General features: G+C 49.6%; 2 protein-coding genes across 23 annotated transcripts in view; one reads left to right on the top strand and one right to left on the bottom strand.

Annotated features, from left to right (window-relative positions):
- Positions 1–22293, top strand: part of exo5 (exonuclease 5) — a 449516-nt gene that overhangs the window by 160892 nt on the left and 266331 nt on the right. The window lies entirely within an intron of this gene.
- The window catches only part of LOC144501264 (rap1 GTPase-activating protein 2-like), a 361906-nt gene that overhangs the window by 123124 nt on the left and 216489 nt on the right, over positions 1–22293 (bottom strand). For all 22 annotated transcript variants that reach the window (XM_078224781.1, XM_078224802.1, XM_078224785.1 and 19 more), the window contains one exon: positions 10070–10154. In XM_078224781.1, coding sequence (XP_078080907.1) covers positions 10070–10154 — 85 coding nt within the window. The remainder of the gene's footprint in view (positions 1–10069; positions 10155–22293) is intronic.

Genomic DNA, 22293 nt, shown 5'->3' with positions numbered 1-22293 from the left:
GTAATCCCCCTGACACTAAGGGGCAATTTAGCATGGCCAATCTGCCAAACCCACATATCTTTGGACTGTGGGAGGAAACCAGAGCACCTGAGGAAGCCCTCGCAGACACTGGGGGAGAACGTGCAAACTCCACACAGAGGCTGGAATTGAACCCAGGTCCCTGGCGTTGTGAGGCAGCAGAGCTAACCACTGTGCCACCGTGGGATGATAAATGGAATGTTGGCCTTTATTGCAAGGGGGGGAATGGAGTATAAAAGTGAGGAAGTCTTGTTGCAGTTGTACAGGGCATTGGGGAGACCGTATGCAGAGTGTTGTGTGCCGTTTTAGTCTTCTTACTGAAGGAGGGATCTACCTGCATTGGAAGCAGTGCAGAGAATGTTCACCCGGCTGATTCCTGGGATGAAGGGATTGTCTTTGGGTTGGGCATATTTATTGGACTTGAGAAGAATGAGAGCTGATCTTATTGAACTCCAGGACATTCTGAGGGGCTTGAGTCCGAAGAAGAGTCATACAGACTCACAACATTAACTCTGTTTCTCTCTCCACAGATGCTGCCAGACCTGCTGAGTTTGCCCAGCATTCTCTGTTTTTATTTCAGATTTCCAGCATCTGCTGTATTTTTCTTTCATCGTTGATGCTGAGAGGATGTTCCCCTGGTGGGGAAATCTGGTACCACGGGACATGGCATGGAAATTAAGGGATCTCTCATTTCAAATGGGTGGCACGGTGGCACAGTGGTTAGCACTGCTGCCTCACAGCGCCAGGGACCTGGGTTCGATTCTGGCCTCAGGTCACTGTCTGTGTGGAGTTTGCACGTTTTACCTGTTTCTGGGTGGGCTTCCTCCGGGTGCTCCGGTTTCCTCCCACAGTCCAAAGATCTGCAGGTTAGGTGGATTGGCAGTGCTAAGTTGCCCTTTAGTGTCCCAAGATGTGTAGGTTTGGGGGATTAGCCATGGTAAATGTGTGAGGTTACGGGGATAGGGTGGGGGAGAGGATCTGGGTAAGACACTCTGTCAGAGAGTTGCCGCAGACTCGATGGGCTGAATGGCCTCTTCTGCACTAAAAATGGAGCCGAGGAGGAAATTCTTCTCTCGGGGGCAGGTGGTCATTGGTCTTTAGAACTCTCTTCCCCAGGGCGCAGTGGAGGCTGGGTCACTGAATATTTTCAAAGTTGAGTTAATGTAATAAGTCTTCAGAGGCAGAAGTCCCTTCACCAACATCTCTTCATTAGCAAACTCTAACAGCAGTACACAGAGTGCTATCAGCCAGCAGTCTACCTTTGGGAGTGCCAGAGGAACTGACACTCCCAGGTTAAATACAAGGAAAAGACTCTCCGATTGGCCTATCAATTGACTCCTTAATCAGGGAGTTCATATTCCAATAGGCCAACCTCAATGGCCTGATAAAGTCATTACAGTTAGATCGACTTTTGATCGACAAGGGGGTCAAAGATAATGGGAGACAGGCCACCATCAGATCAGTCATTGTCTTACTGAGCAGCAGAGCAGGTAGAAAGGCTGCGTGGCCTACTCCTGTTCCTATGGTTTACCTGGGCCGCACAGTTTGGATTAACAGGATTAATTTACGGGACCATGCGTTGTCCTCTGTACCTGGTTTGGGCATCTCTGCTCTAAGGTTCATCTGAAGACGGACATGAAGTATATTGGAAACAACGATCTAACCCATTTAATTGTTTACAGATCGAAGTTGCTATAGTAATTTATTACAGATGGATGCCCGAACAAGTCCAGTTAATGACTTAATAAACTAGGTGCAATATATTTTGTTTGCCAATTGATATTATATCATGCCAATTCTGGAAAGCCATTTACATCATTAATTACCTGAAGGTAAATGATTAGTGTCCTGTGGATTTTCAATCCCAGTCATTAATTAATACACAGATAATGGATTGTGGCCTCAGTTACGCACGCAATAAGTAAGCCTTGGGTCCTGGGGGACTCAGAGTGTTTTGGATTAACACTAACGGCGAGCACACTTTATGTTTCAACGATTAAAAAGAAATTTAGAATTTAAGATAATTGGCAAAAAAAAGCAGGGGGAGATGAGGGGTGGGATTCTCCGGCCGTGCTCATCTGAAAAACCGGACATTCAATTAAATGGACCTTTCCATGGTCCGCCTCCCCGCCTGCTAGAATTCCAGGGGCGGGCAGGATGGCAGAATTCCGGCTGAGTTTTTTTTACTCAACAGGGGGTTGTTGTGATCTGGATACATTTTGCCAGAGTGGCGGTAAATTTAATAGTCACCTTAGAAAGGAAATCCCATATTTGCTTGGAAAGGAATTATTTGCAGGGCTTGTGAATAGAGTAGGGGAGTGGGACTAAGCGGATAACTCTTCCAGCGAGATGACACAGGCACACAGGGCCGAATGGCCTCCTTCCGTGATGTATGATTCTATGGATTGGCTTTGATGGGGATAGATGTTTGACGAGATGTTTGGTCAGTGTTATTATCAGAGGATCATGGCATCTTATAGTGCAGAAGGAGACCATTCAGCCTCATTCGGTCTCACCACGGCCCTGTATAATTGCAGCGTGTCTGGTAATGTCTGCGGAGAGAAGAAGTTAGTGTCTCAGGTCGATGACCTTTCACCTGACTGTCAACTCGGTCTCTCCCTCCACTGGTGGACAGTCAGAAGCTTATTCCCAGGGTGGAAGAGTCAATTACTAGGGGGCACAGGTTTAAGGTGCGAGGGGCAAGGTTTAATGGAGATGTATGAGGCACGTTTTTCTACACAGAGGGTGGTGGGTGCCTGGAACTCGTTGCCGGGGGAGGTAGTGGAAGCAGATACCATAGTGACTTTTAAGGGGGGTCTTGACAAATCCATGAATAGGATGGGAATGGAGGGATATGATCCCCGGAAGGGTCAGACGGGCAGCAAGGTCGGTGCAGGCTTGGAGGGCCGAAGGGCCTGTTCCTGTGCTGCATTGCTCTTTGTTGCTATTTGGCGAATATCACATTGTCTCAGATGGAAGTCGATGAGGGGGATTTTCCAGTCTCCCAGTCGCGTGTTTCCCACCGGTGGGAGGGAGAGCGTTGTTTGCAGCCCACATTGTTAAGGACTTGCCCTAAGTAAGTTTTTACATCAGTGTTTTGATCTAAATTTACACACACGCACAGACCCATTGCTGTAATCGGATGGTTTGTGCATTTATAGATGTTTCGCAACTCTGGGCGGATCTTTCATACAAGTTATCATCTGCGATTTAGAAGCCTTCCCCTTACAATCAGCGGGGGGGGGGGGGTGATTCTCCCATCCCGCTGCGCTAATTAATTGCCATTAATGCTTGGGAAGGACATTCTGTTGTGTGGAGAATGCTCTGCTAGCCAGTTGTAAATGATAACTCAGGATTTGGATTCATTCCCGCGGTGAGCGAGGGCAGTGGTACATCGTGCGGGCCTCCCGCACACTGGGCAGGATTTTACCAGCCCTTTGGCAAAAGGCTGAACGACGGGAAAGCTGGCAAGGTGGATCGGGGGGGTGTCAGGTGACTTACCTGCTGTCCTCCCACCACCTTGCAGGTGGCCCATCCACTCGCACCATAGTTGAACATAGAACATAGAACAGTACAGCACAGAACAGGCCCTTCGGCCCACGATGTTGTGCCGAGCTTCATCTGAAACCAAGATCAAGCTATCCCACTCCCTATCATCCTGGAGTGCTCCATGTGTCTATCCAATAACCGCTTAAATGTTCCTAAAGTGTCTGACTCCACTATCACTGCAGGCAGTCCATTCCACACCCCAACCACTCTCTGAGTAAAGAACCTACCTCGGACATCCCTCCTATATCTCCCACCATGAACCCTATAGTTATGCCCCCTTGTAATAGCTCCATCCACCCGAGGAAAATTGAGGTCAGTAAATGGCCAATTAAAGGCCTCCCCCTGCCTCTGCTGACATCCTGGCATCCTCCAGAGTGGAGAGACAAAATCTCCTTCCTCAACTGACACCACCTTAAAAAAAACCTCAGAATTCTGCCACTGATCTTGCTGTTGTTTTTTCACAGGACGTCCCAGCTGCTGATTGGCCCTCGGTGCACTCTAAAAAGTGATTCGCCCTGCGAGGCACTTTGAGATATTAGCTGTTAATTAAAAAGATATTAATCCCTGTGGTAATACAACGTGAGGGTAAGCTGGAGTGAGTCTCTGGCATTGGCCTTCGAACACTGCTCCACCCTAACCGTTTTGGTTAGCGAAGCCAGATCAAGATCGACAAGGGGTGAAAGAATCCTGCCAGTGCAGAAGGAGGCCATTCAGCCCATTGGGTCTCTACCGACTCTCTGACAGAGCCTCTTGCCCAAGCCCTCATCCCGTAACCCCATGTATTTACCCCACTAATTCCCCTAAACTACAAGGGCCACAAATCTCCGACTGTTCACGCCGGGGGGGGTTCTCCTGTCCCACCAGCAGCGCAACCCGTCCGTGGATTTCCTGTCTAGGTGGGGGTGACGTCAATGGCAATTCCCACTGACAGCAGCGGGACCAGAGAATCCCGCCGCTAGCAAACAACGTGCCAGCTCCCGCGACGGTAAACATGAGGTTGGGAGGCCGGAGTATCTGGACACCAAGTGGCAATTTAACATGGCCAATCCACCAAACCTGCACACCTTTGGAGCGTGGGAGGAAACTGGAGCACCCGGAGGAAACCCACGCAGACACATAGAAACATAGAAACGCAGAAGATAGGAGCAGGAGGAGGCCATTCCAGCCTTCTCCACCATTCATCACGATCATGGCTGATCGTCCAACTCAATAGCCTAATCCTGCTTTCTCCCCGTAACCTTTGATCCCATTCGCCCCAAGTGCTATATCCAGCTGCTTCTTGAATACATTCAATATTTTGGCATCAACTACTTCCTGTGGGAATGAATTCCACAGGCTCAAAACTCGCTTAGAAACCTTAGAAACTCTGCAGCACAGAAAGAGGCCATTCGGCCCATTGAGTCTGCACCGACCACAATCCCACCCCATATCCCTACATATTTACCCACTAATCCCTCTAACCTACGCATCTCAGGACACTAAGGGGCAATTTTAGCACGGCCAATCAACCTAACCCGCACATCTTTGGACAGCGGGAGGAAACCGGAGCACCCGGAGGAAACCCATGCAGACACAAGGAGAATGTGCAAACTCCACACAGACAGCGACCCAAGCCGGGAATCAAACCCAGGTCCCTGGAGCTGTGAAGCAGCAGTACTAACCACTGTGCCACCGTGCCGTCGGGTGAAGAAATGTCTCCTCCGCCCAAAGTGTTTAATAGTTGGCAAATAACCTAAATATTTCAGGAGAATTGAATTTGACAATTTCATTGAATGCATTATTGCATCTTTCTGAGACTCATGCATCTTTAATTAACGGGTAATGTCCACGTTAGGAGTAGTGCTTGAGGTGCTTACTGTCTCAGACACTGGATTAATATAACCGAAGCTTAGGCAATCTGTTATGTGTGAGCATTATGTGGTAATTGCCATCTTCACAGCAGCGATACTGTCAAAGGATAGCACTATATCTTGCTGTTTGCAAAAAGGATTGCCTGATGTGTCAGGTGAAGTAACGTACATCATCACAGAGCTGTCATCCCATAATGACACGGTGTTTCTGAGCTGCAGACAACCTGCAATAATGGCGAGAGTCGTCAAAGAAAAACTGTAAAGCATTGATGGTGCAGGAGAACAGACGTTGACTCTTCACCTCGGTGGCCTGGGTACATATCCAGTCCAAATGGATGGATGGAAAATCTCCTCCGTCTTGTTGGAAGACTCCGACGTGAGATTTAAGTCAGGAAGCCCCAATTCAGTTCCAACCCACTGTGGAATATTTGCAAACCTTGGGCGGGCACGGTGGCACAGTGGTCAGCACTGCTGCCTCACAGCGCCAGGGACACGGGTTCGATTCCCGCCCTGGGCTCACTGTCTGGGTGGAGTTTGCACGTTCTCCCCGTGTCTGCATGGGTTTCCTCCGGGTGCTCCGGTGGTTGCTACAAAAGCAAAACACTGCGAATCCCGAATAGAAACAGAAAATGCCGGAAACACTCAGCATAGCAAAAACATAGGAAATAGAATCATAGAATCCCTACTGAGCAGAAGGAGGCCATTCGGCCCATCGAGTCTGCACCGACCACAATCCCACCCAGGCCCTATCCCCATAACCCCATGCATTTACCCTAGCTAGTCCCCCCTGACACGAAGGGGCAATTTAGCCTGGCCAATCCATCGAACCCACACAGCTTTGGAGTGTTGGAGGAGTAGGAGCATTTGGCCCTTCGAGCCTACTCTGCCATTCATTATGATTATGGATGATCATCCAACTCAGTAACCTGTTCCCACTTCCCCCCCATATCCTTTGATCCCTTTTGCCCCAAGAGTTATATCTTACTTCTTCTTGAAAATGTACAATGTTTTGGCCTTCCTATGGTAGTGAATTCCACCAGCTCAGCGCTCTCTAGGCGAAAAAAATTCTCCTCATCTCCGTCCTAAATGGTTTACCCCGTATCCTTAGAGTGGGGCTGTGTTAGCGTGCCCCTTTAAGGGGCAAGGTCTCGGAGGGTCACATGACCCATGTGGCCAATCGGGTCAGAGTGTGTGAATCCTAGATCTGAACGTGGGTTTTCCTTGCCAGTTAGGAGTCTGAAGTCGTGGAATACGGTAGCCTTTAGATCGCTCTCTGTACATAGCTATTTACCTTAATAAACCATTCATTCATTAAGCTGTTTGGTAGTTGCCCATCTTTGCAAGTTACTACAGTGACCCCTGGCCTCACCATAAATCTGGCAAACATTCGCTGCACTCCCTCTATAACAAGGACATCCTTCCTCAGATAAGGAGACCAAAACTGCACGCAATACTCCAGGTGTGGCCTCACCGTGGCCCTGTATAATTGCAGCGTGTCCGATAATGTCTGCGGAAGGAAGACGTTAGTGTCCCAGGTCGATGACCTTTCACCTGACTGTTAACTGGTCTCTCCCTCCACTGGTGCTACTTGACCGACATCACATTACCTCAGATGGAAGTTGATGGGTGAGATTCTTCGGCCTCCCAGCCGCGTGTTTCCTGCCGGCAGGAGGTGGTGCATTGTTTGCTAGTGGCGGGAATTCCCATTGACGTCACCCCACGCCTGCATGAAACCCACGGGCGGGGGTGCGCTGCCGGTGGGACTGGAGAATCCCACCGGCATGAATGGCTGGAGAACTCCGGCCACATTGTTAAGTACTTTCGCTCAGTAGGTTTTCACATCAGTGCTTTGATATGAATTTAGAAACTCACCACATGCATGGTCTCATGGACTTACCTTATGTTACGTTGATCCTTCTCTACACCTTAGGGCAGCATGGTAGCACAGTGGTTAGCACTGCTGCCTCACAGCGCCAGGGACCCGGGTTCGATTCCCGGTTTGGGTCCCTGTCTGTGCGGAGTCTGCACGTTCTCCCCGTGTCTGCGTGGGTTTCCTCTGGGTGCTCCAATTTCCTCCCACAGTCAGAAAGATGTGCTGGTTAGATGCATTGGCCATACTAAATTCACCCTCAGTGTCCCCGAACAGGTTCTGGAGTGTGGTGACTAGGGGATTTTCACAGCAACTTCTTTGCAGTGTTAATGTAAGCCTACTTGTGACACTAATAAATAAACTTTAAACTTTTTAGCTATGACTGTAACACTACATTCTGCACTCTCTCTTTTCCTTCTCTATGAACGGTATGCTTTGTCTGTATAGTGCGCAAGAAACAATACTTTTCACTATATACTAATACATGTGACAATAATAAATCAAATCAAATCAAACCATTGCTGTAATCGGATAGTTTGAGCATTTATAGATGTTTCTTAACTCTGGGCGTATCTTTCATACAAGTAATCATCTGCGATTTAGGAACTTTCCCTTAACAATCAGTGTCTGAAAAGGCTTCGCTTCAGCAATCGGTTTCAAACATTCCAAGGATTGAGAACAGAATTTGTTAGCCAGGACTAAACTGGTGAATGCTGAGCAGAAGATGTTGCATTGAATCTAAAAATCTTATTTAATCTGGGATTATGAAGCACAAAATGAAAATGGGATAATGATATTTTATTACACACACACCCGTGGGTCCCCTCAGATAACAGGTTATTTTACATAAACATTTAAATAGAATCACAGAATCCCTACAGTGCAGAAGGAGGCCATTCGGCCCATCGAGCCCACACCGACAACAATCCCACCCAGGCCCTATCCCTGTAACCCCACGTATTTACCCTGCTAATCTCCCTTACACTAAGAGTCAATTTATCATGGCCAATCCACCTAACCCGCACACTGCATTGTGGAAGCAAACCGGAGCACCTGGAGGAAACCCACGCAGACACGGGGAGAATATACAGACTCCACACAGACAGTGACCCAAGCCGGGAATCGAGCCCGTGTCCCCAGTCAGCATGGGGGGAAAGGAGAAGGTTGAAGGGTGGCCTAATGTAGCTTTTAAAATCATTCTTTTACAGATCTTTACTGAATGGTGGTGCTGGCTCAAGGGGCCAAATGGCCTATTCCTGTCTCTATTTCGAATATTGTAGAGTCATAGGGTTTTACAGCACAGCTAGAGGCCATTCAGCCCATTGTGGCTACGCCAGCCATCAAGCATCTATCTATTTTAACCTCACTGTCCTTAACAAAGGGTTGGATAGGGTCGATGTGAAGAATGCAGTCCCCCTTCTGAGAGAGAGACAAAATCTACAGGCCAGGAACATCAGTAAATCCCATAAGGAATTCACAAGAAACTCTGAGGAACACACTACCATCATTGATGTGAATAGAATTGCTGCATTAACGGTAGAGGGGTACCTGAGGTAGACAGGAATAGAGGTGTAGAATCATGGAATCCATACAGTGCAGAAGGAGGCCATTTGGCCCATCAAACCTGCACCGACAACAACCTCCATAATCCCATGCATTTACCCTACCAGTACCCCGACACTAAGGGGCAATTTAGAATGGCCAATCAACCTAACCCGCACATCTTTGGAGTGCGGGAGGAAACCGGAGCACCCGGAGGAAACCCACGCAGACACGGGAAGAACGTACAAACTCCACTCAGACAGTGACCCAAGGCCAGAATTGAACCAGGGTCCCTGCTGCTGTGAGGCAGCAGCGCTAACCACTGTGCCACCGTGCCGTCCCTATAGTTAGATGTGTGAGATGGAGGAGAGTTGGAGGAGATTCAAACAGAGTGTAAACACCAGCACAGCGCAGCTGGCCTGAATGGTCCGTTCCTGCGTTGTGAACTCAATCCCATTCATATAAACTGAAGACATTTAAGTAATTAAAAATGGAAAATGCGCGGGTAAGCTCAGCAGGTCTGGCGGAATCTGTGGAGAGAGATATAGAGTTACTATTTCAAGTCCGTATGAACCTTTTACAGAACTGTAGAGGGAAAGAAATGTGATGAATTATGTAGTGGAAGAGGGAGATGGGGCAGAATGGAAGGTCAGGGAGAGGTCACAGATAAGAAGGGACAGTTGGCCGGAATTCTCCGGTCGTTCATGGTGACGGGATTCCCCCGTCCAACGGCAACCCACCCCAACCGTGGGTTTCCCGCCGGCGTAAGGTGGGGTTCTCCCCCCCCACCTACCCATGTTTCCCGCCAGCGGGAGGTGGGCGTGCCATTGGCCAACCAACAGGATCCTCTGGTCGTACCAATGTCTACGGCATTTGGCATGGTTCATCCATCCCGCCGCCATTGACAGCGACGGGACAGAGAATCCCGCCGCTAGCAAACAACACGCCACCTCCCGCTGGCGGGAAACATGCAGCTGGGAGTCCGGAGAACCTCAGAGGTAATCCTTCCACATTACAATTCTATCCCCCTTCAGCTCTGTAGAAGAGTCACATGGACTTGAAACATTAACTGTGTTTCTCTCTCCACTGATACTGTCAGACCTGCTGGGTTCATCCAGTATTTTCTGTTTTTACATCACATTTCCAGCACCCGCGCTATTTTGCTTTTACATTTAAGTGAGTGCCCCTGATTTATTTACCCCCCCCGCACAAATAAAATGAAAATTTAAGCCGTACGTACCCTTGTGGATGGGGGAGCTGTGTGGGGCGGCGATAACTGTGGTTCCAGCGCACTCATGTCGGCTCCGTTAGCCATCTCTTGTCTCCTGTCAAAGAAAAGAGAACATCGGTAAGGGCAGGTGAAAGGACAAGAGCGCGAAAAAGGCCACTTGGCCCATCAAGCCATCTCCTTGCACGGACCGTGTCCCCAAAGGTTGACAGGATAGTCACCCATCCCAACATGCCCATTTCACCAATCCTTGAACAACGGCTTCCCCCTCCCCCTCTCTATCACGGCCACCACCCTCACGGTCAACTGTGGAAGTACGGGAGCCTTGTTCCCCTGAGACAGAGCATTTATGTAGCTTCCTTCAAGACTTCAGCATGTCCCAAAGTGCTGAGCAGCCAATAAAGTATGGTAAAATATTTGGTTGTCCGGCATGTTCTGGGAATGGCTGGTTAATCAAAGATGCCAGTTAATGGGGAGTTACGTCGGGACACAAGTAAGGTAATGTAATTCGTCATGTCCGCTACGACTCTCGCCAACTTTTACAAGAATGCATTCTTTCTGATTGTATCACAGTTTGGTGTGGCTCCTGCTCTGCCCAAGACCGCAAGGAACTACAAAAGGTCATGAACGTAGCCCAATCCATCACGCAAACCAACCTCCCATTCATTGACTCTGTCTACACTTCCCGCTGCCTCGGAAAAGTAGCCAGCATAATCAAGGACCCCATGTGCCCCGGACATACTCTCTTCCACCTTCCTCCATCGGGAAAAAGTCACGTACCAACTGTCTCAAAACAGCTGCTCCCATACTGCCATCAGACTTTTGAATGGACCTACCTCGCACTAAGTTGATCTTTCTCTACACCCTAGCTATGACTGTTACACTACATTCTGCACTCTCTCCTTTCCTTCTCTATGAACGGTATGTTTTGTCTGTATAGTGTGCAAGAAACAATACTTTTCACTGTATACTAATACATGTGACAATAATAAATCTAATCAAATCAAATCAAAGGTGATGCTCTGTCTTGGAGGGGTCGAGGAAGGTGGCGAATGATTTGGGCAATTGCTGGGCATCACAGTAAAGCCAACACACCCCAAGCTCAAACTGACCCCACAATTAAAGACTAACTGCGACTTTAGAGGGAGGCAGTGGCGTAGCCGTATTGCCACTGGACTAGTAATCCAGAGAGCCAGGGTCATGCGCGGGGGACGTGGTTTCGAATCCCACCGTGGCAGATGGCGAAATTTGAATTCAATAAAAAGTATCTGGAATTAAGAATCTACTGATGACCATGTCGATTGTCGAAAAAAACCCATCTGGTTCACGAATGTCCTTTAGGGAAGGAAATCTGCCATCCTTACCTGGTCTGGCCTACATGTGACTCCAGAGCCACCGCAATGTGTTTGATTGTTAAATGCCCTCAGGGATGGGCAATAAATGCTGGCCCAGCCAGCGACGCCCACGTCCCATGAACAAAAGTGCTAAAAAAATGAGAGTTGCCAAAATCCAGTATTTGACTGTTTGGGAAGAGTTCCCCCCACCCATGTTTTCCGGTGGCAGGGGATGGCTTGCAAATGGCCGCCAGCAGGGTCCTCTGGTCCTGCCGATGTCTACGGCGTTAGGCATGGCTCACCCATCCTGCCGCAGGGGGCCACCTCCACCAAGGCCGGAAGATCCTGCCGGCGGGAAGGGCCGGAAAATCTGGCCCTTCATTTCCGACTTGCAGACCGGATTTCCAGAAAAACCACACTGAGCTGTCAGAAATTCCAGTTCATAGAGCATTCTGGTTGGTACAATGTTGGATAATACCATGTTTACTGTACTCTGTCTTGAGATTGGGTCACTGCTGTAACGCAACATAGCAAACAATTTGCATGCAGCAAGGCCCCACAGTCAAAAGACCAGATAAATTGTCGTTTCAATCAGTTGTCTGAGGGGTAAATATTTACCAGGACACCTGAACCCCCTCCCCCACCCTGTTCCTCTTTGAAATAATGCAGTGGAATCCTTCACATCCAATGATTTATCATCAGAAGGTGGTGTCTCTGACAATACAACACTCCCTCGGTAGCGCGCTGGAGTGTGAGCCTCAACCTCAGTTTAGTTTATTTATTAGTGTCACAAAGTTGGCTTACATTAACGCTGCAATGAAGTTACCATGAAAATCCTCGAGTCGCCACAGTCCTGTTCAGGTACACTGAGGGAGAATTTAACACGGCCAATGCGCCTAACCCTGTATGTCTTTCAGACTCTGGGAGGAAACCGGAGCACCCGGAGGAAACCCACGCAGACAACGTGCAAACTCCACACAGACAGTGACCCAAGCCGGGAATCGAACCCGGGTCCCTGGCGTGGTGAGGCAGCAGTGCTAACCACTGCGCCACCGTGATGCCCTGTTCCTGACTTGGGAATTGAACCAATAACCCGCAGCCTCAGAGGTGAGAATGTTGCTAAGTGGCCGCTACATGTACGTGATTTATAAGAAATATGTCAACTGCAGTTGATGGATTGATTGAGATGTTCGCCAAACCTGTTTGCGTAAAAAGCTGTTTACTGTTGGCAGAGGCAATTCAACGCTCTTAGCAACAAGGCTAATCAATCATGAAAGAATGATCCATTAACGGTGCATAAAATAGCTGATTACTTGCTATTTGCTTCACACCTGGAACTCACATGGTTCATATGCTCTCACTCCAAGTAATTTGCCCAGCCACCGTTGCGAAGAGACGAAGGAACAGAGTGACTGTTTCTAAGGCAATCTCATTAAGGCCAATTCATGGTTAGCTATTGATTATCTACTGGATTATTAGTCTGCTTGCTTAACGCGCTCCATATGCTCGTCTCCATCAGAGTGAAGAAAGAACTGGCCTGTGCAGCGATGACAAACCGCTAATTGGCAGCCTGACGGGTCGGACATGCTTTGCCCAGGTGAAGGCGCATCAGGGAAAGGTAGTTCCAATTCAGTGCTTGGCAAAACCAATACAAAACAGAACAGGGCTGGTTTAAAATGGGCACCTCCATGTCAGAGATGTCCCTCTCTGCCTCAGTGCTGAGGGGCCAAGTCCATACAGGCCAAAGGAAAAGATGCAGTGGGCGCCATCTTACCGGCCGTTCACGACACGCTCCCGCGAGGTCGGAGAATTTGGCAATCAGCCAAATCTCCGTTCACCGCGGCAGGATGGGAAAATCCCGCCGACGTGAACAGGAGTAAGATTCCGTGTGTGGTTATCGTGAGAAAGTCCAGTGTGTGGCACCAAGCAGCACCATTATCTGTTGCCAACTTGGTAGCACCAAGCCTCTCTGGTGAGACACTTCCTCCTGCTCTGGTGCTCCCTAACCATTGTTTCTGTTATGACCCTCCAGCTGATACAGGGCACTGCCCCCTCCTTGCCACCCACACCTCCCAAACACACAGATACACACTCCTCCCTCCCCACCCTCCCCTCCCCCTGGGGGATAGAGCTATGTGTAACTGGGACAGCGAGCTGTATGAGGGTTACATAGAAACAGGCCACGTGGCCCAAGTTTGTGCTCCACCTGAACTTTCCTCTTTCTCACCTGATCTATGGTTCAAAGTTTATTTATTAGTGTCACAAGTAGGCATACATTAACACTGTAAGTATTCTCACAACACCAGGTTAAAGTCCAACAGGTTTATTTGGTGGCACGAACTTTCGGGGCACTGCTCCTTCATCAGGTGAGTGCCACTGACCTGATGAAGGAGCAGCGCTCCGAAAGCTCGTGCCACCAAATAAACCTGTTGGACTTTAACCTGGTGTTGTGAGACTACTTAGTGCCTGTGGTGGACCTCAGTTGTGCCTTTGTCCTATATGGACCACCGTTGTGTGTGTTTGTCATACCTGGACACATCCCCTTCCAGTTTGGTTCCTCCCCTCAGCACCTAGTATAAAGGTGGCTGTCTCCTCCCCCTTGTTCAGTCCAGGTCGGTTAATTGTTGGGATCTGCTCCTGATTCTGTTGTGAATAAAAGCCTACTCTTATATTGGCATATCGGTAGTCTTTCGCCTTATTGATAGCGCATCAGTGCCCACCCCAGTCCAATGCCGGCATCACCACATCACGGCTACATTAACAGCGTAATGAAGTTACTGTGAAAATCCCCTAGTCGCCACACCCTGCCGCCTGCTCGGGTTACACTGAGGGAGAATTTAGCACGGCCAATGCACCTAACCAGCACATCTTTCGGACCGTGGGAGGGAATTGGAGCACCCGGAGGAAACTCATGCAGACACGGGGAGAATGTGCAGACTCCACACAGACAGTGACCCAAGCCGGGAATCGAATCCGGATCCCTGGCACGAAGAGGCAGCAGAGCTAACCACTGTGCCACCGTGCTGCCCACTGGAGTTACTGATGAGACCATTGTTGATTGTTGGAAAAGCCCATCTGGTTCACTAATGTTCTTTAGGGAAGGAAATCTGCTGTCCTTACCCGATCTGGCCTACATGTGACTCCAGAGCCAGAGCAATGTGGTTGACTCTCAACTGCCCTCGGGCAACTAGGGATGGGCAATAAAGGCTGGCCAGCCAGCGACGCCCATGTCCCATGAATGAATAAAAAATAAAATCACTCTGATTGGTACTGTGGTCACGGATTCAGTCTTAGGAATATAGGACTGCTAGATGAAAAACAATGAAGGTTCACCTGGTTCCCTTCCTGATATATGCATGATACACCAATAATGGAATTGTCGGCTAATCATAGCATTCAATCTCTGTCAATTATCTTACACCAGACCCGGACATGATGCATAAAGAATTCCCAGTGGCGGGAGCTTTTGGGAACCGTAACCTATCATACGTCATGTCACAGATGACTCATGGATTCTATCACAAAATGTTATTTTCTGACAAAGGTCTATCTAATTTCCATTTGAATGAATCAACACTAACTCTTTCCCCAGGGAATCGGCAAATGTACTGGAAAGGAACAAAGAAAGGAACGCTCAATTCATGAGGCAAACAAGAAGGGACCCTTCAAAAAGCGAAACAAAACGCATCCATTAACTTACAGAATCCATCAGAAAACCCTCTGGCGCCCCTCATTATTGGAGACTTATTTCCCGCGTCTGTATTACAGTCTGCGCCGTGTTGCAGGTTAATCAGGCAACAGTGAATATCCAAGAGATCAGAGTTCATTGTAGACAATTTTGTGTCCGTCCCCCCCACCGATGAAAGATTCACCCTGGGACTCTGAAGAACCTCATCATAGAATGAATATATCATAGAATCCCTACAGTGCAGAAGGAGGCCATTCGGCCCATCGAGTCTGCACCGACCACAACCCCACCCAGGCTCTATCCCCGTAACCCTCATTTACCTTGCTAATCTCCCTGACACTAGGGTCAATTTAGCATGGCCAATCAACCTAACCCGCACATCTTTCATCTCATTCACCGGGCGGCATGGTAGCACGGCTGCCTTCACAGCACCAGGGACCTGGGTTCGATTCCCGGTGTGGGTCACTGTCTGTGCAGAGTTTGCACATTCTCCCCGTGTCTGCGTGGGTTTCCTCCGGGTGCTCCAGTTTCCTCCCACAGTCCAAAGATGTGCGGGTTACGTTGATTGGCCATGCTAAATTGACCCTCGTGTCAGGGGGATTAGCAGGGTAAATGTGTGGGGTTACAGGAATAAGGCCTGGGTGGGATTGTGATTGGTACAGACTCAATGGGCCGAATGGCCTCCTTCTGCACTGTAGGGATTCTATGATTCCATACCCAATTAAGAACCCACTTCTGGGGTGGCCATCCAATTTGGGGGGGGGCGGGGGGGGTTAATGACGCGGTGGGATGACGGGCCTGGATAGTGATTCAGCGAGCTGGATTTAAAGAAATTCACAGCAGCTGCACACAAGCTTACGCCGTAATGAAGAAGGAATTAGATATAGCTCTTGGGGACTAAAGGAATCAAGGGACATGGGGAGATGGGCAGGATCAGGATATTGAATTTGATGATCAGCCATGATCAAACTGAATGGCGGAGCAGGCTCGAAGGGCCGAATGGTCTACTCCAGCTTCTAGTATCTATGTTGCTATGACTTAGAGGACCCACTTCTGAAGAAAATGTAAGGAGGATGGGGAAGGCTTGTGGCCTTGTTGAGCTGTGGAAGTCTCCTGTAGGAACTACCGGCAATCTCCTCACCAAAACCACTCTCATAGAATCGTAGAATCCCTACATTTGGCCCATCGAGTCTGCACCGACCACAATCCCACCCAGGCCCTATCCCCAAAAGCCCATGCATTTTACCCTAGCTAGTTCCCCAGACACTAAGGGGCAATTTAGCATGGCCAATCCACCCATCTTTTGCATATTGTTGGACTGTGGGTGGAAACCGGAGCACCAGGAGTAAACCCACGCAGACACGGGGAGAATGTACAAACTTCACACGGGCAATGACCCAAGCTGGGAATCGAACCCGGGTCCCTGGCGCTGTGAGTATCGGCCTCAATGATCTTCTTCTGCCATCGCGAGGCTCTACCTATGGCCAACCTCAGGATTGCCTCGCTCCCTGTGGATAGAGTGAATGTCAGCTACAGGACTCAGTGACGTCCTGCTGTACACTCGCCTCTTGGAAGCTACCCCGATGTGTGTAACCTGTATTCTGCTGGCAATTAGCCAGTCCAGCACAACATTTCTCTCTATTGCCTGCCACCCCCCCCCCCCCCCCCGCCTCTCCCAATGCCACCACGCATGTTGCTGACAAGACACCTTCTGAGCCGTGACAACTCTGTGGTTGGAGAGATTGGGACTGTTTTTCTCAGAGGCAAGAAGGGGCTGAGGGGAGACTCCACAGTGACATCCAAGACCTTGGACAGTGTAAATAGTGAGTAACTGTTCCCGAGAGAAAGTGAGAGAGAGAACATCAAGAACTAGAGGGCACAGTACAAATTAATGGGCCAAAGGAGTAGACCTGAGGTGAGGAAAGATTTTTGTTTCACTCAGAGGGCGGCTGGAGATTGGGACTAACTTCTTGAGAGGGTGGTGGAGGCATGCTCGATCGAGGTATTCCAAACGAAACTGGGTTGTTATCCGAAAAGAAAGAATGTGCCAGGATACAGGGATAAGGAAGGGGAGTGGTGCTGGGATAATGCTCTTTCAGCGAGCGAGTGAAAACTCAATGGGTCGAATGGCCTCTTTCTGTAATGTAAAGATTCTGTGATTCTGACCCAGCCCACCCTGGGATAGATGGAAGGAGGTGGGATGGCAGTGGGATACCGGCTGGGCGGAGCACCCGGAGGAAACCCATGCAAGACATGGGGAGAACGTGCAAAGTCCACATCGACAGTGACCCAAGCCGGGAATCGAACCGGGTCCCAAGTGCTGTGAGGCAACAGTGCTAATCACTCTGACTCAAGGGGGGGGCTGATTTTTCAGTCACACTTGCCCCAAGGCTGGAAAATCCCGTCGGAGGTCAACGGACCTTTGCATGGTTCGTGTCCCGCCTGCGACAGGCAGGACGGGAAAATCCTGACCAAGAGGTGAGAAGCGCGAAGGTTGGCAGCCTCCAGGCGTACGGACATCATGTGCAACACAATGACCCTGCAGCCAAAGGCTAATGGATGCAAACTGTGGCCTCTTCAGCACAAACCTAAATAGCACAGGCCTCTTCAAACCTGGATTCGTGGTGTCAGATTCCCAATCATCCATCTTAAGAGAATCATATCCTCTTCAGACGCCTGACAGTGAGTGAATCGGACCTGTAGGCACATCTTGGCTCACATAATGTGCTCTAATCTTTCACCCTAACGGTTCCCAGATGCAGCGTTATTGCTAAAGGGAGTACTTACAGTCTCATCATCATTACGCAGTCTCTCAAATGCATCATGAAACTATTAAAGAAGATGAAATATTTCTGGATGTGGAAGTAAGCAATCCATTTGTCGAAAAATGAGACATTAACCATCCACTCAGAGAGTTGGGAACCAATGTCTTGTATTGAATTACGTTCTGGGAAACAAAAACATTCCTCCTTTGTCAGCGAGACTTTATTTCTCCGTCTCCCAGCCAAGTAATGGTATCAATTAGTCTGTTTATAAGGGGTCAGGAAAAACAGCCTCCTCACTTAGTGTCAGGTCTGGCAGAAAGATAGCAAAAGAAACTCGGGTCGAAGGTAACCATTGACTTTTAGTTACAAAAACAGGACGTGCTGGAGATGCTCAGGCAGCGTATATGGAGAGAGAGAGAAACACTTCCAACGCTGAGTCGGCACAGTAAGTAGTCTCACAACACCAGGTTAAAGTCCAACAGGTTTATTTGGTAGCACGAGCTTTCGGAGTGTTGCTCCTTCATCAGGTGAGTGATGAGTGAGTGTGCAACACATGAGTGACTCACCTGATGAAGGAGCAGTGCTCCGAAAGCTCGTGCTACCAAATAAACCTGTTGGACTTTAACCTGGTGTTGTGAGACTTCTTACTGTGCCCACCCCAGTCCAACGCCGGCAACTCCACTTCACTCTGAGTCAGCGAGTGGACTTACTTTGGTGCCTGAACACATGTAACGCAGAAATAATTTCACGTTTATTCTCTGCGTCCTGCCATTTTGAAGCTGGAGGGTCCACTTTGGTCCAACTGGGTTGGTGTTCTGTACACAGCAACGAAAGGGACTCTTCTTTTTCACAGTGGATTTCTCTAAACTTACTATTCAACTGCCAGTTCTTGCTCGCACTTCAACATTAAGTGGTCCTTTTTGCAATTGGAATGCAAACATCTTTGACAATCACTTCTGTCTTCTGACTGGATGGCACAGTGGTTAACATTGCTGCCTCACAGTGCCAGGGACCCGGGTTCGATTCCCGGCTTGGGTCACTGTCTGTGTGGAGTCTGCACGTTCTCCCCGTGTCTGTGTGGGTTTCCTCCGGGTGCTCCAGTTTCCTCCCACAGTCTGAAAGACATATTGGTTAGGTGCATTGACCATGCTAAGTCAATGCACTTAACCAGTGTTCCCAGTGTACCTGGGAACTTCCTCAGGTACTTCCTCAGTGTACCCAAACGGGCACCAGAGTTTGGCGACTAGGGGATTCTCACAGTAACTTCATTGCGGTGTTAATGTAAGCCTACTTGTGACACTAATAAATAAACTTTAACTTTAGCTGCTGGGGTGGGGGGGGAAGAGAGATGGAGCTGGGGGGGAGGGAGATGGAGCTAGCGGGGGAGGTGATGGAGCTGGGGGGGAGGGGGATGGAGCTGGGGGGGAGAGGGATAGAGCTGGGGGGAGGGGGAGGAGGATGGAGCTGGGGGGGGAGGGGGATGGAGCTGGGGATAGGGGGATGGAGCTGGGGGGAGAGGGATAGAGCTGGGGGGAGGGGGATGGAGCTGGGGGTGAAGCGGATGTAGCTTGGGGGGGAGGGGGCTGGAGCTGGGGGGGATGGAGCTGGGGTGGGAGGGGGATGGAGCTGGGGGGGATGGAGTTGGGGGGGAGGGGGATGGAGCTGGGGGGAAGGGGGATGGAGCTGGGGGGGGGAGGGGATGGTGCTGGGGGGGGAGGGGGATGGAGCTGGGCGGGGATGGAGCTGGGGTGGGAGGGGGATGGAGCTGGGGGGGGATGGAGTTAGGGGGGAGGGGGATGGAGCTGGGGGGGGAGGGGGATGGAGCTGGGGGGGGATGGAGCTGGGGTGGGAGGGGGATGGAGCTTGGGGGGGATGGAGTTGGGGGGGAGGGGGATGGAGCTGGGGGGGAGGGGGATGGAGCTGGGGGGTAGGGGGATGGAGCTGGGGGGAGGGAGAGGGGGATGGAGTGGGGGGTGGTTTAGAGCGGGGGGTGGGGAGTGGGTGGAGAGTGGGTTAGAATGGGGTGGGGGTTGGGGGGGTGGGTTAGAGCAGGGGAGGGGGGTTAGAGTGGGGGAGGGGGTTAGGGCGGGGGTGAGGGGGGCGGGGGAGGGGGGGTAGAGTGGAGCTAGTGGAGGAGAAGAAGACTTTGATGCGAAAGTGAAAATTTCCCTCCACATATCTCACTGCTTTCCGAATCGGTGAAACACCTCACCCTGTGCACCTGTTAACTATTGTTGCTCACTAAATAAACGGCCTTTGGGGGTGGGGGGGGCGGGGGGGGGTGTGCTTTGATCAAGTGATACTCACCTCAAAGCCGTGACTCACACGGGCTCCAGATGTTGCCAGTGCGCGAGTTAAACAAGATTAGATTGCCAACGTCAAATCACTCCAGTGGATTGGGCCCTCTCACCGACATCGACTGTTACCTGGGATTGGCTAGTGTGATCAGTTTTAACTCTGTTACGGGTATGTGCCAACATTCCCGCTGGGGTATTAGCATTCCTGTAACTTGATCAAGCCATCATTTAAATATTTTAATATATTTAAGTAATGATGCAGGACAATCTGTACACCGGTGGCTGTGGCTGTGGGATATTGGAGCTGAAATGTACAAATCTTTGGGATCACCATTGTGGATTGATGACATTGCTATCCCAATGTGACTAATCATTGATGACTGTGACCTTCCCACAAAAACGTTATTGAGGATTAAATTACAAAGAGATCTCAGACATTCTGTTACTTATATACGTCATAAATATTTATTGACTGTTCCCATTTCATAAAATCATAGAATCCCGAAAGGGCAGAAAAAGGCCATTCGGCCCATCGAGTCTGCACTGGCAACAACCCCGCCCAGGCCCTATCCCCGTAATTTACCCGAGCTAGTCCCCTTGACACTAAGGGGCAGTTTAGCACGGCCAATCTACCTAACCTGCACATCTTTGGACTGTGGGAGGAAACCGCAGCACCCGGGGGAAACCCACGCAGACACGAGGAAAGATGTGGAAGCGTTGGAAAGGGTGCAGAGGAGATTTACCAGGATGTTGCCTGGTATGGTGGGAAGATCGTATGAGGAAAGGCTGAGGGGCTTGAGGTTGTTTTCGTTAGAGAGAAGAAGGTTAAGAGGTGGCTTAATAGAGGCATACAAGATGATCAGAGGATTAGATAGGGTGGATAGTGAGAGCCTTTTTCCTCGGATGGTGATGGCTAACACGAGAGGACATAGCTTTAAATTGAGGGGTGATAGATATAGGACAGATGTCAGAGGTAGGTTCTTTACTCAGAGAGTAGTAAGGGCGTGGAATGCCCTGCCTGCAGCAGTAGTGGACTCGTCAACATTAAGAGCATTCAAATGGTTATTGGATAAACATATGGATGATATTGGAATAGTGTAGATTAGAGGGGCTTTAGAATGGTTTCACTAGTCGGCGCAACATCGAGGGCCGAAGGGCCTGTACTGCGCTGTAATGTTCTATGTTCTGTGTTCTAACATGCAAACTGCAGACAGTTACCCAAGCCGGGAATCAAACCCGGGTGCCTGGCGCTGTGAGGCTGCAGTGTTAACCACTGTGCCGCCCCCAAAGACTTTATCTAAAGAAACTCTAAGATACTGGGGGATGTGCAGCTCCAGATAAACAAATCCACCCCATCAGGGATATAGGTATATCTAATATCTGTAGCTCTTGGGGCTAAAGGGATCAAGGGATATGGGGGGGAAGGCAGCATCAAGATATTGAATTTGAGGATCAGCCATGATCATAATGAATGGCGGAGCAGGCTCGAAGGGCCGAATGGCCTACTCCAGCTTCTAGTTTCTATGTTTCTATATTTATGGTTTACTGCACATTGGGCGGGATTCTCCGGCCCTGCGCGCCCCAAGCCCAGAAATACTCACCCAAGCTCAACAAACCTTTACATAGTCTGCCGAATTTTCTGTCCAGCCTGCTACGATTCCCACGGCGGGCGAGACGGGAGAATTTTGGCCATTGGTCACACCTTCAATCATGGAGGAGGGCAATTTTGGCAAAAACTGCGCCACTTGCCCTTGGCAGGACTTTGCCACCACAGGAAATGTTTTTTAAAAATTCTTTTACCCAGATAACAGCAGGAAAAAGGCAGATTTCCTTCCCTAAAGGACATGAGTGAACCAGATGGGTTTTTACAGCAATCAACAATGGTTTCAAGGTCAGCATTAGACTTTTAATTCCAAATTGTTTTATTGAATTCAAATTTCAACATCTGCCGTGGTGGGATTTGAAACCAGGTCCCCAGAGCATTACCTTGGGTTTTTGGAGTACTGTTCCAATGACAATACCACTACACCACTGCCTCCCCCTCCTTATCACTGCCCCTGCTGTCAAGCGCATGTGCAAGGACATTGAGTCGAGGCAGTGTACAGGATGAGATTCCATGGGCATTCCTCCCATAGTCAGACAGCATCATCAA

The sequence above is a fragment of the Mustelus asterias genome, chromosome 12 (assembly GCF_964213995.1).
Source record: "Mustelus asterias chromosome 12, sMusAst1.hap1.1, whole genome shotgun sequence".
Classification (NCBI taxonomy): domain Eukaryota; kingdom Metazoa; phylum Chordata; class Chondrichthyes; order Carcharhiniformes; family Triakidae; genus Mustelus; species Mustelus asterias.
The sequence above is the reverse complement of the archived record's forward strand: the minus strand, read 5'-3'. Positions and strand labels throughout refer to the sequence as shown.